Source organism: Rhinichthys klamathensis, unplaced genomic scaffold (assembly GCF_029890125.1).
Source record: "Rhinichthys klamathensis goyatoka isolate OS25496 unplaced genomic scaffold, OSU_Roscu_1.1 h1tg000001l_1, whole genome shotgun sequence".
In the NCBI taxonomy this organism is placed as follows: Eukaryota; Metazoa; Chordata; class Actinopteri; order Cypriniformes; family Leuciscidae; genus Rhinichthys; species Rhinichthys klamathensis.
The window spans coordinates 5677327-5697322 of record NW_026606555.1 but is presented as its reverse complement, the minus strand read 5'-3'; the positions used below and the strand labels follow the sequence as shown (position 1 = coordinate 5697322).

Below are 19996 nucleotides of genomic sequence, written 5' to 3'. Positions count from 1 at the left end.
GACATGATCTTGCTTGCAAAATCCTATATGATTTATTTGAAACGTAAATACAGTACACTGTAAACCCTAATGTTGTCTTTACTTAAACAATCAAGTGTACTTGACTAAACATTACTTTAAATTTAGCATTTTGGCCATGTCACTCAAATAAGTTCAAAACTTATTTACCTTCAAAATACAAGAACTTAAGATTTCAAGTGATTAAAATCATGATTAACCCTTACAAAAGGTCATTTTCACAAATGTTGTTTTCTTGACTGTGAAATGAATACATTCATACATGCTTTCTTCAAGTGCAAGGTGTCATTCTTATTTTACCAGAAAACAAATGGCTTTCATTATATTACAATTATTGATCGTAATGAAAATAAACTGATTTTTTTTTAAACCTGATACTTTAAACTTGATAAATAAACTTGAATACTTATATACAAGTGTTTTTGTAATACACAGCAAAATCCCCAGTGTTAAATTTACACTGCTCAGTGTTTATGAGTCCACACTCAAGAGTGTTATATAAGTAACATTGAAGTAGTGTTAAAGTTAATGAGATAATTAAGTGATTAATTGAGTGATGATTGAGCATCATTTGTACAAGTTCCGAAAGTTAACAATGCACCCAGTTTTTTTTTTTTTGCTCGATGGTTTCCCCTCGGATCAGTTTAGTAAATCCCACTTATTCGTATTACATATATTTTTAATCGCAGGTAGGAAGATAACCACTGGGAACTGGGTAAAGGTGCATGAACCTGACAGAATGGACACAAAGACTGAAACAGATACTGTATATTTGAGAAAATCAGACTTTTTTCGACAGAAGTGGGCACTTATTGAAACATATTTGCTTGAATGAAAAAACTGTAATTTATATTAATGTTTGAACCATGTAGATATAATGTACTGGTATGTGGTGTATTTACTAAAGTGCTGTCAGGGATTTGTTTATTTATTTTAACCTTGTATATATATTTTTTTCTTCATTGTTTTTTATTTACTTTTCATTATTAATATTGTATGTAAATGTTATGTAACAGTGGTTTGTTTAAAAAAAAGTTCAATAATTAGTTATATAAATATAGACATATATTGAAACAATATTTCCATTTTGGGGTAAACTATCCCATTTATAGTCTGTTTTTGATCTGATTAACCATGCTTTCCCTAAACAAAACAGGCCATACATTTTAATAAAATAACATATATTATAAAGCCACTTTAATGGCATTAGATTTTTTTATTTGTTATTTACATTTGATAAACTACACTTTCAACAAAACATTCGCAGGTCTGTAAATGGTGTTTTAATGCATGTTTTGCTGTGGTTTCGGATGAGTTTGCGCTGCAGTTACACCGTTTTGACCAGCAGGCGTCACCAGCGCGTCGCGTTTCGAGCGCTTCATTACAGTGAATCATTTCGAAAAGCTTTTTTCTCTCATTACCACTGTTAGTATCACTTAATCCTCTTTAAACTTTCGCCTAACACACGACCGTCCGCTGACTGCAGCCGAGCACCCTACGCGTTTATTGTCGACGCACTCGCCATTGTACTGTTTTCCGAAAAGACAAGGGCAGATTAGAGAAAAAAATCACCTAACGTTACACCAAAAGTAGTAACAGTAAGTATGCTTCTCAAATCGCATCAGCATAACGTTACCTGAGTAACGTTAGGTAATTAAACGTTACTCGTTTAATAACGATTAAACGATCGTCTGGTGTGATCCGTCGTTTATTTTATAGCTCATGTCGTCGGTGTCTGTTCGACTATTTTACGAATACATTTATATTTATATTTAATCTGAGGCTTTTAACGAATTGTAACATCTCTGTTACTTCCGCTTAACACGAGCCAATCAGCGCGCTTATCTTCTTTGTAAGCCAATCAGAAGGCGCTTTGTCTTTGGTTCTGACCAATTAGGGCAGAGCCAGCGTGGAGCTTCCTTTCTCAGCAGCAGCAGAAGTGAAGTGAGCTGAACTGGCTGACCCAGCTGCTGGCTGCAAGGAATGCTGCAGTGCACTATATGTGGATATGGGCTGGATGGGAATGATTAGGGTTGCCCAACAGTGTCGTGATCGTATTACAGAGGAGGGGGAGTGAACATTAGGTTTTCTTTTCAATCGGAATACATGTTGTATTTGAAGAGTTTGGGTAACGTTTGGAATTAAAGCTGTGATCTTTGGGAATCATTTGCATCATATGATTACCGAATGTTTGTGCTCCATATTTCTGCAAATCACGCTCTGCTCAAAGCCGCCTGTTTCACGCAGCTGGAACAACTAGGCTCGGCTGCTGCCTTTATCTTTATTTGTCAATAGCACCTCATGTTCGGGTCGGTTCTGCAGGGCAACCATGTTTTCATTGAGGATCGTCACGGCGGATTATTACATGAGCAGCCCGATCCGAGAGCTGGACGCCTGTTACTCTGAGTTCAGAGAGAGTGATGTCAAGAAAGTGCCCGTGGTGCGGATCTTTGGGGCAACACCAGCAGGTATGCATGCATACATTTGTGTGTTCATGTTGCGTGAAAACATCTCATAACTTTTGCAAACGTTATCGCACGAGTTTATGCAGTTTCTGTGCCTGTGGTCTTTGTGCATTAAATAAGTGGGGAAGGAACATATTTCTTGGTGTTCTGGAGGTTTTGCGCCATGTTGTCAACATGGTCTGACCGCCGCCATGTGGACGTGTTTACTCCGGCCGTATATCTTAAACCTAAACGCTATCTGTTGACTATCCCTATGCTATATTTGGTTACAAATCATATCTAAAGATAGCAATAAATCTGTGATGTCTGATTTCATAATCACGTGAGACTGTCTTCGCTGTGTGATTTAAGGTTGCAGGGAGAAAGACAGACGGGGTCATTGTTCTGGGGTGGTGATATTAGTGTTTCTACAACATGCATGCACATTTCTTTTCTCAATACCGAGAGTTACTCATGTTGTAACGCTATGTTTCTTAAAGTCACCATAAAATCAAAATGTTCAATTCTTATTTTTTTGAAGGAATTATGCAGTGTTTATTTATAAGTGAGTATCATCAATGCATTATCCGTGGACATCTTTAAAAAAAAAAGAAAGATTTATTTTAAATTAATTTGCCCTCGTAATCTTAATTTAAATTACTTTCTCTTGCAACGACTTTTCCGATGATGTGTTCACCGACTCGAGGGCGGGTCAACCTGTCACTCACATGATATTGCAGAACCAATCAATTCCCGATGGACAAAATAAAGTCCCGCGACCCCTCCCTACATGTTTTTTTTCTTGATCAAGAAGCCCCTTAAAGCCATTATTTTCACGTGACGTCACACCAGCCATTTAACAGGTTTGTGTTAAGTATAATGTAGTAAGACAAGACAGTGATATTAAAAGACCAAATTCAGTATCTCCTAATGATGCATACTATACAGGCAAGGAGATGAACCCAGAATCTAAACATAACGTACAGTTTTTCATTAAAGGGATGATGATGAGGACCCTATGATTTACTCACCCTATGATTTAGCCTACTCACCCTCAAGCCATCCTAGGTGTAAATTCTTCTTTCAGACGAATACAATCAAAGTTATATATAAAAAATGTCCTGGCTAATCCAGGCTTTATAATGGCAGTGAATGGGAGCCCAAAATTTGAAGCCCAAAAAAGTGCATTCATCCATTATAAAAGTATTCCACAAGACTCCCGGGGGGTTATAAAGGCCTTCTGAAGCGAAGCAATGCGTTTGTGTAAGAAAATAAATAAATCCATATGGATTGACATTAAAACTATATTTCACGATGTATGATGTAGAAGTAACGTAAGCTTAAACGCCTCTCACGGTTTAAACAAATAGGGCTGTGCAACAAACTCCTCTACTCTTATATTGAAATCCTCTGACATTTCTATTTAAAATTTCTTGTTTTAGACTTCTAATTCGCTACCGGTGTGTTTTTTCTTCTCTATCCTCTGCGCTTCCACGTTCGTCATGCGTCGGGTCAGGGGTTTACTCTTTCGCTGTGTACAACTGTCTGCCGGAAGCTAGTTATTATAGCTAATAAAGTTTTAAATATTTCTTACATAAACCCATCGCTTTGCTTCAGAAGGCCTTTATTAACCCCCTGGAGCAGTATGGATTATTTTTTATGATGGATGGATGCATTTTTTGGGCTTCAAAATCTCGCCAAAACCCCCCCATTCTCACACCATTCTTATGAGTGCTTATGTCCTTTCGATTTCTTACAGGTTGAGTTGTTGTTGCCCATAACACGCTAGCATTTTGCTTAGGGCTGGGCGATATATCGCACGATATTGTTATGCGCATCTCGTCAGTAAAGCCGGTTCCTTGATTAGTAGTAAATCGCCTTCACCTGCTTTCAGATGGAGCGGCATTTACTACAAAGAGCCGTAGTTAACTGACAAGCTGAGCCATATCGCGGACATATCGCCAGCGATAATTGATGCGATATGGCTCAGCTTGTCAGTTAACTACGGCTCTTTGTACACAGCAAAAACTCCAGTGTTAAATAAACACTCCTGGGAGTGTATATGAGTCCACACTCAAGATTGTTAAAGTTAATGAGATAATTACGTGATTAATTGAGTGATGATTGAGCATTATTGAAGACACCTAAAGCAGAATCACTGAAGGAGAAAATCTAAAATTGTAAGCCACCGTTATGGCGATCATTGTTTGCTTTAGTTGGGCTCTTGACCTTTAGATTAATAACTTTAGATTTTGTTTGGCTGTTGTATCTGAGTTGTAACTGCCAGATCAACAAAGAAAAAAAATGATCTAATTATGTCAGTTATATTATGACAATCATCATTTGATCTTTATGTTTGTGATTCATGCTGTTGATTACAGCATAACTGTGATTCTGCATAAATATCCAGCATTTTAGATATAATGTAAAGGATTTCTTAAGAGTTGTTTAAAAAAAAATCTTTCTTTTAGGCACACACAGACGTCAAGATTCAGTCAATGCATCTCAACAATGGTGACGAGCAGAATATTCAATTAGGAAAAGTAAATTACATAGACAATTCAGATCATAATTTATTCATACCGCAATGCATGATGGGAGCCATTAATGAGTTGTGATTGGTGGCAGCCACTGCAACATTCATTATTAGTGTCACCATTGTTGAGATTCACAGGCTGATTATTGATGTCTGTGTTTTATAAATAAATTCATTTGAAACTATTTTTAATCAGAACAATGTTTATTAAATATTTTGGTTTATAAGAAAAATACTGATAATAATATGCTGTAGAATCACAAAGCTGTTACTAATGATTTAAACCAAACTATCTCAATAAGTTTCATTTTTCAGATCACAGCATGATTACGCCTAAACATAACCAACACTATCAGATCACACTTTTCTGTGTTCATTTGACTGTTATAAATCAATAACAGCAGACAAACAAAATTTAAAGATGAAAGTATCAGAGTCCAACTAAAGCAAACACTGATCGCCATAACGGTGGCTTACAATTTGTGATTTTCTCCTTCAGTGATTCTGCTTGTTATCATCAGGTGTCTTCAATAATGCTCAATCATCACTAAATTAATCACTTAATTATCTCATTAACTTTAACACTCTTGAGTGTTAATTTAACACTCATATCTGCATCATATCTTCCATCTGAAAGCAGGTGAAGGTGATTTACTACTAATCAAGGAACCGGCTTTACTGAAGAGATGCGCATAACATATCGTGCGATATATCGCCCAGCCCTAATTTTGCTAATGGACGCTGATTGGTCAGTGAAGGACTGATTACGACCAGAGACACCGCTTGATGGCATCGTGGCATATACTATATGGTACAACTACAATGCAGTGCAAATAGTAAATATAAGATACAGTGAGTAATAGTAAATAGTTTAGTCAATAAAATAAACAAACAGTATACAGCAAATAAAATAGTAATGAAAAGGCTATATAAAAATATAGGCTATATAAAATAAAATGACACAACCCTGTCTATTTTTGTTAAATTTCAGTTTTATTGATCAGTAAGAGACATTATAACAGTATAAGTAGCTTAAAAGGTATAATAAGTTATACAAGACAATAAATAAACCATTCAGACACAGCAGGATACAACGTTAAAATAGCCAAAATATAAAGTTATGAAACTTCACTTTGCCCTCAGCCAAAACGATTTGCCAGGGAACAAATTATACGATTAATGATACCAAAGATCGCCCGTTAGATATACACAAGACGAATTATATCTCATGTTTAACCACTACTAGAGACATCAGAGCCGGCGGCGAACGTCACAAGCACTAGCCGAGGAAAGGCTGTTCCAGGCGGGGTGCAGAGCGCTGAGACCCGGTGAAAGACTGGTTCTCACAACTCCGAAAACGTCAGATCAAACTTTTAAATAGGCGCTATCTTTATAAATAAACCACAGATTTGAGCTTTAAACAACTACATTGTCGACTGAAAAACTATTAAAACTACATTTCGTGACACAATAACAGTAGTATTTTTAAATTTCGCGGCTTCTCTCGTCTGTCTATGCGCGAAAGCACCAGTGAATGAAGGATTGCCGTAAAGCAGGTTTCTGGTCGTACGATGTGTATGACGTCATTGACATTTTAAAAGACTTTTTAAAGCAAATAAGTGACTCTAAAAAATCTAACACCCAGTAATGAGTAATTTTGTTGCATCTTCTTTCGAATACAACATTCAAATTACTAGACAAAAAATTATATCCTGAGAAAAGTGGATTTTTAGGGGTATTGCTCCATAGACCTCCATTCATTCTGCACTCCGCCTGTGAGCGCCCTCATATGGACCTAGAGTGGAACTGCAACCAGTTCAGAACCCGGAAGTTTAATGTGAGTGGGAGTTCTCCCAATATTAGACATTCTCTGATAGCACTCACGCAGAGATGGCTCGCACTCACGGCCGGATCCCCTCCCCCTGTACACCGGTACCTGTTCAGTAGGATGGAAGCTGTAAGGAGTTGAAATAAGGTGTGGCCCCTTTAAGAGCTGCGCGCGCCCTGTTTAACTGTCGGCAGTCTGTATTGTATGTGCGCCTCAAACACCACATGTATACGGCGCCGGGTTATTTCTGTTTGATGCTTATTTTATCAGATCTTTTTTGCCATAAAGCAATTCGTTACATCGCAAGACCTGATATCACGCGACACTTCCTGATGCTGCGGCCGGCGGGTCGCCGGCTCAAAGTTGCAAGTGTGTTTTTTCCGCTCACATGCGATAGGGGGGTGCGAAACGACCACCAGTCAACCTGAAAAGAGTAATATAACCATTCCAATGACTCCGAAGCTGTTCGGTTGAGGTAAAAAAACCTGCATAGTTCACCTTTAAAGGGATACTCCACTTTTTTTGGAAATAGGCTTATTTTACAACTCCCCCAGAGTTAAACTGTTGAGTTTTACCGTTTTTGAATCCATTCAGCCGATCTCCGGTTCTGGTGGTACCACTTTTAGCATAGCTTAGCATAGATCATTGAAGTGGACAAGACCATTAGCATTTCTCAAAAAAAAATGACCAAAGAGTTTTGATATTTTTCCTATTTAAAACTTGACTCTTCTGTAGTTACATCGTGCACTAAGACCAACGGAAAATGCAAAGTTGTGATTTTCTAGGCTGATATGGCTAGGAACTATACTCTCATTCCTGCGTAGTAATCAAGAAACTTTACTGCCGTACCATGAGTGCAGCAGGCGTAATGATATGACGCAGCGCCTGAAAATAGTCCCCAGCTCGGTAACTTCCAACGTGACCGGGACTAAGTGCCTGCGCCTGCTGCACTCATGGTACGGCAGTAAAGTTTCTTGATTACTACGCAGGAATGAGAGTATAGTTCCTAGCCATATCAGCCTAGAAAATCGCAACTTTACATGTTCCGTCGGTCTTAGTGCACGATGTAACTACAGAAGAGTCAAGTTTTAAATAGGAAAAATATCGAAACTCTTTGGTCATTTTTTTTTTAGAAATGCTAATGGTCTTGTCCACTTCAATGATGTATGCTAAGCTATGCTAAAAGTGGTACCGCCAGAACCGGAGATCGGCTGAATGGATTCAAAAACGGTAAAACTCAACAGTTTACCTCTGGGGGAGTTGTAAAATAAGCCTATTTCCAAAAAAAGTGGAGTATCCCTTTAAATTGAGTGCAGGCCTTTAAAATAATTTTTTGAAGTGAGAAAAGCGCCATCCAGTGGCGTTAAAAAATATAAATGTGTGTAGTGTCGTGTAACCGCCTGTAGGCTATACTATAGCTCCCTATATAAATACATAGAGGCATTTTGATTCCCATTGTTTTTTTAAGACATGATTTCTCCGTTTTATTCGTTTTTTTTATTTAGATAGATATTTAGACATTCTAAAAGACTACTTTTTTGATATTTTTAGATATTTTTGTTAGATAAGTATAAGGTTTTGCAATATTATCACAATCAAACAATGACATTTGGTTAGAAAGGGAACACAATGCAAGCATTTTTGTTACTCAGTATTTGATAATTAAAAAATCTAATAAAATAAGGGATGGATAGGGATGATTCAAAACATTTTATACAGACATTTTGCAACTAATTGGTATTTTTTGCAACTAATTGGTATAAACTTCAGAAGGGAACAGCAATTATGATCTAACAGCAAAAACATGAGGGAGAAAACACATAAAAAAGAGGAATAAAAATGTAATAATAATAAATATTATTTTAACTATATACATGGGTCTACAAACTAATTATTTTATGTATTGTTGCATGCAACAGATATCAGGAACACCTATTAGGCTAAAATAAGAGCAAACACAAGAATTATTTGTGTGTGTGTGCGGCGCGCGTGTGTGCATTTGATCGAGAGTCTCTTTAGTATTTTCTTCATTTATTGATTTTATTTTGCATTTTCTCAAAATTTGCTGTTGCAGTCTTACCAGTTCATTTCTCTCTGTGTGTGTTTGTGTGTGTGGGGGGGTGGGTGTCTTATTTGTACTGTTGAAATTTTAGTGTCACTCCTTCATTGCTGTGCACTTTTCTTTCTGCACAGTGGCTGATTTGTAGTTTGTACCACCAAAAGTTTCTCTGAGTTTTCGTATTTTTTCATATTTCCCATTCATTTCCTATGACGGTCATTTTTGACCGCGAAGGAGCCAAGTGCGACTATTTTTTTTTACAACCCTTTAACATATCCGAATCATGTTTTTTTGTTCACATAGCTAATGCAACAAAAGTCACCAAGTGTCATCCCATTCCGATAAAGCAAAAAAATTCAATAATTCAAAACGTAAAAGTTTTCGGTCTATTTTCTTTGGTCTGTCCTTGGTATAATACAAGTAGAATGCTCTTTTATGAAGTTATTTCACTTTAAAGGAGCACGCCACCGTTTTTTGAAATAGGGGTTATTCAACGTCTCCCCTACATTTAGATAGGTGGGCAGATGCATTTTTGTACCAGTGAATGCATTGTCTTAGTTTGGTAGCGCCGCCGCTAGCTTAGCTTAGCTTAGCTTAGCATAATGAATGGAATCTTTTGTTGCCGGATAGCATGTCGTGAGTAAAAGTGATCCAAAAAAACAACCTAATTACTACTTGTGGCCTGCGTATTCACAACGAGTACAAATAGCAATGCAGATTAAGGCCTTGTCCACACGGACACGGGTATTTTTATAACCGGAGTTTTTCCTCCTGCGATTTAAAAAAAATCCCGTCCACATGAAAACGCAAAAACACGCTATCAATGGCTGTCAAGAGCATGCCACACCAGCAGGCGGCGATATAACCCTAACTGTAAAGCCACGTTGGCCAATCAGAAGCCAGAAGTCTGCGCAGTGCTGCATGAAGTCGAACAAGCCTAAAAACTATTGAGAAAATGTTTGGACTTGCCTTAACATGTCCTCCTTCAGTATTAGTCTGTGACTGTGACGACTAGGGGTCGACCGATATATGATTTTCAGGGCCGATGCCGATACCGATTATTCTAATTCTAATCTGAAAAATGAAGCCTACCCGGAAGTGCGAAAAACTGCAATACATCGAAAATCCGCTAGAGGGAGGTCCCAAAAGGGAGCAAATATCCATAGACCCCATGTTAAAATGTCCATTTTCACAGCATAAATTCATGTTTTTACAGGTTGGTCCCATGGACTTTTATTGTATTTTTCTATAGGTTCCGAGTGCTTGACAACTGTGGGGGTGGGGTGGGGTGGGGTGGGGGGGGGGGGGGTGAATTTTTTTCGAACTCGTTAGTTTAGATCGTATTTAGATATAAAATGTATGACCGAGTGGAATTCCTGAAATTTGACGTCTCGGCCATGATCTGACACAACACATCACACCACCTCTGTATCCTTTCTGAACATTTGTATTGAAATATCGTACATAACATGGGTTGCTCTGCTATAAACTGCACTAACCGACACTGTAGGACTAGGAGTACTTCGCTCCTTTTTTTCCGGTAAGTGACATTCCACTACTATTTAGCATCAATGTTTGTGGGCAGTGGCACTGCAACAGTTAGCATTAAATCGCCTCAGATAAGTTAGCGTCTGAGGTACTTTACCTATGGTTATAACTGACGTTTGAAACACTGTAAATGCGTCTGCCAAATAAATAAATGTAACATAAGAATAGACTGATGGCTAGTTGGTCGCACGTCAGAGGTGCCCGCGCCATTGGATGTGCAGTTGCCGCAGCACAGCCTATGAGCGAGCTATGCAGCTGCAAATGCGTTTTACAGGCTTCAGTAAATCGAGGAAAAGGAGTTTCAACATAAGAATGATACTGGCTGTAAAAAGTGGCCTAGTCTGCCAGTCGATCTTGTAACGTTACAGATAGCTGAGGCTGCTTGGCTGAAGAGGCGCGTCCACTGGCCGGCTCAGTCTCAAAGCCCGCCCTTTTACCCATATAGGGATTGGCCAGAAGGTGGGCGGGGTTAGGATTTCCCAAGATTTTCAAAAGATGGCGCCACCCATACCCCCCATAAATGGCCTCAAAACCGTTCTTCAGAAAGTCTATGGGTGACGTCACAGACGCTTTGTCCATATTTTTTACAGTCTATGATCAGGGCCTTAATTGAGTGTCTGTCAGTTCACGTTCAAAGGAATCTCCTGGATTCATTTCTAGGGGGCAAATGTAACTTTGCTTTCCATTTACTACTTAAAGCACACTTCAAGTACTTCAATACAATAGCAAAACCTTCAAAAATGATTTAAGACAAGTGAACAGTCAGTAAAAAGTAAGAACAAACACATCATTTACAAGCATAGATAAATACAATATAACAAAATTAAAAATAAAGTAAGGTCTAACAGTAGTATTCAGGTAAAGAAATGTACCGGTAATTAAATTAAAAATAACACTAGTGTTCACTGTATGAATTAAATATAGCTGTGTTTTGTTGTTTGATTAACATTGAGATAAACAGCAGCAGGTAGCCTATTTATAAGCACGGATCCGATTTCTTTCTCAACTGTTTACTTTCACTTAAGACATAAACAACTGTTTATGAGAATACTTGCCAAGACTGGTATTTTGATATCATTTTGTGTATATGTTCATTCAAGCGCAAGGAGACACAAAAGAGGAATACATTCGTTTTTTGCGCAATATCTGAAACGTTCCTCTATTGTGTGCGTGGGAACGGGTGTGTGTGGCCATAGATAACAGCACGCAACTACCGAATTGAGTTCTCTCTGGGCTCTTCTTGCGCTGGAATAAATCAAAATCACTTGAATGTGTAAATTGGCAAGACAAAACATATGCAAATTATAAACTTTCACACTGTTCAAATTTAGCAATTCATCCGAGTCGCATGGGGGTGGTAATTGTTACTGTACTAAATAATTACTAAATAAACTGCAAAATGTTGAATTTGTCATGCACAGATTGCTCCTGACAGGGAGCGCTGCACGAGCTTGCGGCGTCAGCTTTGGGACACCATTTGCATAGCCAGGGTTCAAAGCGCCACATGCGAGTTAAAATCAGTTTTAAAATGGTGTTACTCTCCAGTAGCTTGGTAACGTTTTATGAATTTTGTTAATGCATGGTTGTGAGAATTGATATGGCATAAAATCGCTGTTGTAATTAATTTATAGCCTATTGTCTGACGCTCTGCACGTTTCAGGAGCTTTTATTCAGTGGAGCATTCGTTCAGTTTCAGTAAATTTTAGGGCTGGATATCGATACAGAATGTCGATTCAATGAATTCAGTTATTACATTTTCACCAGCCTCACCACAAAAAAGAAATAAATTAATAAAAAGTTTGTTTTTGACCCATGTATCCTTGTATTTTAATAAATAAGGTTGACACAAATTTTAGATACCAGCGAAATTGAACAATTCTCGAATACAATTTCGAATTTCGATACCACAGCTAAAACTACTAGCTAGGCCTAACTAATTTAAGTTTCAAAGATTATTGAAGACGAGTAAATGGTCATTAATATATATTTTTTTAAATTAAAGGCAATAGCACAAATAAATAAATACAATAGAACAAAGATACAAATGAAATAATCCATGCTTTTCAGGTAGATCTAACAGTAGTTTTCATGTACAGAAGTTGAATAAAGTAGCCAAATCAAATGTAAAACAACACTGCATATAATCTTCACTGTACAAATTAAAGGTTAATCTTTATTAAATTTACAAAAAAGTTATTCATTGAAGAGCAGTGAGTGATTTCTTTGTCTTTTGTAGTTTGATTAACATTAAAAACAGGCAGCAGAATGAATATTAGGCTGCTGTCACTTTAGCCCCTTTCACACAGAGATTCCGGAAAATACACGGATAAAGTGACCCGGGATTTGAACCGGGTTCGTTTGATTTTGCTTCAATCACACTGCCAGTGATTTGCCGGAATCAGAGAGCGCGTTCACACAACCCGTGTATGTTTCGGAAAGACGCGGGACGTTGGATGTGACGGGTCTCTACTTCAGTCCAGTTTGCAGACATTTTTTCGTTCTTTCTTGTATCGATGACGAACACAAACTTTAACCGCAGCACCTGAGACGCGCCGTGGTGAGGAGCAGAGAGTTCGTTCAGAGTTTGGGTACGGTACGTCTCAGGTGCTGCGGTTATCACTCCGCCCAAGTAGCAGTGCTTTGCCTTCAGAGAATATAGTTCCCAGTATTTATACGGTTAAAATATGTCTATGTCTCATGTGACTTTGTTTTTTGTACACTCTGTGACTATACAAAGCACAACATGTAAATAGGAAAATGTTTGCGTTATTTTGTCACTTATTTGGATTAGTATGCTAGCTGCAACCATTTACATCCAGTCTTTGTGCTAAGCTAGGCTAGCGGTGGGTGCGTCAAACAGACTTACAGCACGCACGGAGATGAAAAAGGTATGTACGGACTTATCTAACTCTGGGGGATATGGTGAATAGGCTAAAGTCCCAAAAAGTCGGAGTGTTCCTTTAAGCCATAACCGGCTGTGTTTACCTGGATACTAACCAAGGCAGACATTTTGAGATAAATCCGAGTGAATTTGTCCGTTTAAGCACAAGGAGAATGTGAAAGAGAATTTATTTTATGATTTGTACGCTTTTTTGCGCACACAAAACTTCTCACACAACGTGCCCAAGTTCTCTTCTTGTGCATGAATGCTTAAATTGGCAAGGTTCAAAACGCGTGCAAATGCTGAATTTTCGTGATCATGCAGGACTGGCCCGATCGGGACAGTGACTGTTCCTTCAACTGTAACTTTAAGGCGCTCCTGCATTCGCCATGTTAAGCACTGAATGAATGACCGTGGCTGCATCCGAAATCGCATACTTCTCTACTATATAGGCCTAGTAGGTGAAAAACAGTATGTGGCAAAAGTCTGAATTCACAGTACTCACAAAAGAGCAAAAATTACCCGGATGACCTACTTCCGGCGAGATTCTCAAGTGTGCCCCAACTCACCATTGTTTGGCTGAGAGAGCGTTCGCTTTCTCCCTATGCATTTGTGAGAGAAAAAGAGGGAGAAAGTGGGTCTTGCGTACTACGTAGAATTGATATGCCATATGTAAACTATATTATTTCTTGTTTCTTTTGAGTTTGTTTGGAACTATTCTGCCTTTAAGTCTAAGCTGAATCTGAGAGAGCCACTGCTCGAGAGGACAGAGCTTTAGGTGAGAGACTGCTTCACTGAGCCACACACACACACACACACACACACACACACGACTGGATCCAGAGGGTAGCACATACTCACTCAGACGCATCCCAGCAATGTGTGAGCAACTGTAGTTGCTAGGCAACCAGCCCCGTTCATAGCACTGTTCTAACATAGTGTAAGCAAGTGATTCTTCCATCCCTTGGTGTGACTGCAGTGAAAAATGGAGGAAGACAGAGGCATGTTAAAATAGCGAAAGAGATCCAGAAAAAGCTTATGAAAACATGATTTATACAATCATTGGGCAACTCACATTCCCTGTGTGTGAATCGGCGCTAATGTTGAGGCTTGAATGCCTCTGTTTCCAACCCCTAGAATGTGGAATGAACTTTTACCTTCTGATCAGACCCATTGTAGACCCATTATAGATTCCTTTGACGCTGCAGTCTCTCCTGAATAGTGTTTAAACAACACCCTAGAACTTATGTCCAAGTCCTTGAATAGAATACAAGCAATCTCCATGAAACATGGAAAAACTAAAATTTATTGAAATACAATTTGGGCATTAAAACTAGGAAGCTCAACAAAAGGAGCACAAATTCTCTTTTCTTGTGAAAACCTCCCTCTAATTCTTCAATTCAAATATCTTGTCCTATACGTGGGCACAAACTAGGAACAATGACTCAACAATTTGTTTTCTTTATTTTGAAGACAAAAGATTGCCCAAATTCATCAGAGTTGTAAATATTTTGAAGAACCAAGACAATTATTGTGTCCATGTTGAACAACTTTCTTCGCAATTTCTGCTTCCAAATCCTTCCTTTCCTTCTGCTTATCTTTCAACCAAACGGTTGATTTCAACCACAGTGCGTTTGGTTTGCTAATGAGCTGTGCCATTTGACTTCCGGACTCGCTTTCTGCCGCTTCAGCACAGAAGTCAGCATCCTTTTCCAGAGATGCACAAACATAGCCTATATATTTTTCAGTTGCTGAATGTTTTCCTCAGCTGCCTTCCTCTTTTGACTGCAGTTCATTGGCTTTTCTCTTGCTCTCCTCATCCAGGTGGAGTCTGTATCTTGATCTTGCTGATTTAGCTGCATTCAGTAACTCTTTTGATTTAAAGGCACATAATCACAGATCAGCCTCTGCGCAACCTCTGTATCTTCCTGCATGTTGCATGTTTCTCTGCTTACAGAAAACCCCCTTTCAACCATTGCCTGTCCATGAGACAAAAGGAGGCGCTTTTGCATGCTGATCCGTGGTGCCTGGTCCATGCGATTCACGGATCAACCGCGATCTGTTACACCCCTATTGCATTCTGTTCAATGAATGTTGAGCAATCTACTCTAATCTAAAAATGATGCCTTCTCTTCAATTTAAAAAGAAATGCAAGAAGCATTTATCAATCCCTCCCACAATTTAATGCCGTGACCATATAAATTTAAGACTTTCCACCTTGCCTTCTCTTATTCTGTCATTTGGGAAAGACAATTGCTGCTGCCACCCCGTTTAAAGGAGTGTTGTTTAAAGGAGTGTTGTTTAAAGGAGTGTTGTTTAAAGGAGTGTTGTTTAAAGGAGTGTTGTTTAAAGGAGTGTTGTTTAAAGGAGTGTTGTTTAAAGGAGTGTTGTTTAAAGGAGTGTTGTTTAAAGGAGTGTTGTTTAAAGGAGTGTTGTTTAAAGGAGTGTTGTTTAAAGGAGTGTTGTTTAAAGGAGTGTTGTTTAAAGGAGTGTTTTGCTTAGTGATGGAGATTGCATGTGCAGTGGAGAAATTTGAGAAAATCACTTGTGTGTGAATGTTAAGAAGTGAATGGATTTACACTGGTATGTCAGTTCTACTGAAATTTGCAGTTCAGTTACAACAAAATGCATATTTGTACTGGGGATTTTTAATTTGATTATTTTATATACAATTGTTGATATTTGTGTTTTGAAAATATTTTTGATTGATTGTTTTGACTCCTATCCAATTTTCTACATTTTTTTTTTTTTAAATTCGGGCTTGTTAAATACATTTCGGGCTACCAAAATCTGAAGAGTGCCTGCCTGAAGGGCCACCAGGGATTTTGAAATTTTGTCCTTTGAAATTGTTTGTCCTTTGTGTAGGATTGCCCTCGACTAAAGATTTTTCTAGTCGACTAGTAGTCGTTTTTAAGCGATTAGTAGGTGTCCCCGACTAAGGATTTTCATAGTCGAATCAGAATCGTCAAGTCCTGTCTATAGTCGACTAATAGTCGAATCATGTGTGTGGTGTTGGGCAGGGGGCGGGGCTTTAACATTTTAAAGCCACGATGTACAGAACATCACAAAAAGATATAGAAGAAAATGTATAAAAACATTTTGGATCAATAAAACAAAGAAATAATATAAATAACTGCAGAAAGGCCACACTGCAGATAGAATTTGCATTTCACATGCAAATCAATTAAATCGGCTGAATTGCCTGTACAAGCACGCTCTAAGCCTACAGCGCAACATCGATGCACTGAAAAATAATCAACAATTAAGAACATAATATACATTTATAATAAATAAAAATACAAAACGAAATAAGTCAGAATCAAGTCACAAGATGCAGAACAAATGTGTGCAAAATGCCTAAAGTGCAGGGGAACAAAAAACACAAGTCACAAATAGTTAAATTAGATCACCCTAAGTTAATAAAATATGAACTAACTATTAATAAAATATTTTATTAATTAATAAAATAAAAATAAAGAAATTATTAAAATAACGAAAATATGGCCAGGATTGTCAACTTTGTCTTTTTAACTGCAGAAACAACAATAAAAGCTAAACTGGAGCGGCAGTCTTTTTAGCTAAACATGTTCACAGCATCCAAAAATCAAATTAGAACCGGCTGAAATGTTTTGAAATCACTTGTACCCATACCTGATCGAGAAAAAAATCCAGTCTTTCACTCAGTCTGTGTCCATTTGAGTCTTTTCAAATTGTGTGCGCGCGAAAAAATACATTCTAAAACGCTTAACTTGAAAAACGTTTAACGGCTTAAAGCTGCAGTCCGTAGCTTTTTTTGGGTTAAAAATTATCTAAAATACATTTTTGAAAAAATACATAACCAGCCAGTGATCAAAACTATCTGCTTGCCGTAGCTCGATTCAAAACGGTAAGCTTGTAATAATGTTTTTAACTCCAGTGGTACTGGTGGATTTCCGCGGGAGATTCGAGCATGTCTTTGCGTCATTACGTCACATCTGTACACATAAAGAAGGAGTCTCGGCTAGTAGGCTATATTGCGTGTGAGGATGTTGGAGGTGGAGATTTATAGCCTTTTCTCACAGCGCTTGATATAATTAAACGTATCAATTTGATGGCGGATCCAGAAAGGTTCAAACGACAATCACCAGTGACACCTAGAGATTCACCCGCTGTAAAATGCAAAAGACTTCGTTTGGACTTCGGAGTGAAAAAAAGAGACTGCAACCGGACCCATGCGAAAACAAGGATACATATCGGAAGGTCGAAATGTAGTCACGCAATGCTGATGTTGAACATTAACAAGTCGAGAACAAAGTATAATTTAATTTATTATATAAACAAAGTTGATAATTCCACGAATAAATGCATAGCTTGCGTTTATTGTCGATGAGACTCGCACACCAGTGCAGAACGCGGAGAGAAACCAGCACACGTCACTGACTCCTACGCAAGCATATTGATCAATGAGTTTGAAACGCGACTCAATACACGGTTTACATTCATTTCTCATAATTTCGTATGCATAACAGGTGACAATTCAAATGCTTAAAACACAACCCATATTTCATAGATGCTGCTCTTAGATACTGATTAATCACAAGTCATCAATTTGTAATTATTCTTAAATCAAACAAAAGGGGCTCATGTAAACACAGCTAGTGAGCCACGCATCTCACCCCATGCAGTGGAGGACAGAAGCATCATCATGCCCATTCAAACAGCACCTGTCGTGCCCATGGTCGTGGTGATATTTCCCCCTATAAATTGATTTTATATCTACCCAAACCTTATTAAATAGGTAGGCTATACATCATCATATATGTCAAGTTCTTAATATTAATCGATAAACTACTCAGTTATAATTATAATAAGGCACTATGGCTGTTATCAGTAAAATAAAATGAACAAAAGTCATTAAGTCATTTAACAGTATCACGTGGTGTTCCCCCCCATTTTTAACATTAATCTCATAACGACGTTTATGCAATTGTAATTGCAGTGTAGAAGCATTCTCCTCTGTATTAAGATTTTGACTTTATATACATAAATGAATGTGGAAATAAATAAATAAAAGTGGAAATAAATAAATGAATAAATGTATAAAAAAAATAATAAAAAAAATGTGTGAAAAATACAATTATACATAAATAAGGAAATAAAAGTATAAATACTCATTTATTTGTACTTTTTTACATTTCTTTGTATATTTATTTATGTATTTATTTATGTATATTTGCTTTTTTACATTTCTTCGTATATTTATTTATGTATTTATTTATTTCTAATTAAGTCAGCTTTGGCATTCCATAGGCAAAAGTGCGATCATGGTTTTCCTGATGCTAAATCCAGCCTTGGAGAATCCACTGTCGGGCCAAAAGCGAGCGTGCTAGTGCGTGCCAGGGCCAGTCGCGTTTCCACTGTCACTTCCGGGGCTTGATCGGGCCTCGTTGGGACTTCCTCGGGGCCAACTGTTTATTGGTCCGCCGAATACCTTGGTCCAAAGCGGGCCAACTCGGGCTTGAGGAGTGGTTACGAACAGGGGCAGAGTTGATCTGAGTCTGGAGACAGCGGCGCTGGATGACTTCATATACCAGCTTACATCAGCATTAAAGACAATTTAATTCATTTTTAGCTCAAAACTCACTTTCATGTTTGAATACCTTCTGTTTGTGATCCGATGTGGATTCTGATTACCGTATAAGGCAGACATATTTACATGCAATGCAAAAGACTATGCGCGCTAACCATTACCATAGTATGCTAAATATGACCGCTTGAAGAAATCAGACAAATCATATAGGCTATCACCATCATGTTTTTTTTTCATTTTATCTGTCACTATTCGTCTCGTCTCTTTATACCGGACTGTATAACTCTGGTTTTCCGGGAGCTTCCTCTGTTTCTCTGACTGAATATATAACTGTATTGGGACTGTGCTGAAGCTCCTCAGGTTATATTTTTGGTGGAAAACTGTAGAAATGATATGTCTTTCTAAATGACGACGGAAACGTGGCGTGGTTTTGGGCTCAGTGCTAGAGGTCCGAGGCACGGCCCATTTAAAGCCCTGGCTCGCACTGGCCCGACAGTGGAAACGCGGCTATTGTGCCATGAATGAACAAGTCATATAGTCCACAAATCACCAACATTCACTGAGATACAGGTGAACATAATAGGTAACCGTAGAAACAAATGACATAATCAGAAACCAAGGAAATGGAAACTAAACTGAGCTGAGAAACAGGAACTAATGACACCAGAACAGAATGTCAAAACAAGACAACATAAGTGAACATGACCATTACAAATATGAAGTGTTGTATTTTTACATTTATTCAACTTGTAGTATTTCTTACTACATAAACCTACTGAAAAACATAGTTTATAATATAATTTGTATTTTTGTTCTAAAAAAATAAAATAACAAAAATAACTGTATTGTGATATCATCGTGAAATAAGATTTTGGTCATATTGCCCATTCATAGTAACGAACATTAAATTTGTGCTGCAAATTATTTCATTAGTTAAATTATTTACTGCAGTGCTTTGCTAAATTTTAGATATTAAAACTTTGTTTAATGATTGTTTTTCATGATTTTTAATCAGACGTTTGTTTTTATGAAGAACTTGTTGCATTGAAAGAACAATAATAATAAACTTTATTTTAAAAAGTGTTGTACACAAAATAAGCAATGGATAGCTCA

At 37.8% G+C, this 19996-nt stretch overlaps 1 protein-coding gene across 1 annotated transcript in view; it reads left to right on the top strand.

Moving 5' to 3' along the window:
* The first annotated feature begins 1945 nt into the window (after positions 1 to 1945).
* The window catches only part of rev3l (REV3 like, DNA directed polymerase zeta catalytic subunit), a 70533-nt gene continuing 52482 nt past the window's right edge, over positions 1946 to 19996 (top strand). The window contains exon 1 of the mRNA XM_056253119.1: positions 1946 to 2486. Within this exon, the coding sequence (XP_056109094.1) occupies positions 2348 to 2486 (139 nt within the window). The 5' untranslated portion in view covers positions 1946 to 2347. The remainder of the gene's footprint in view (positions 2487 to 19996) is intronic.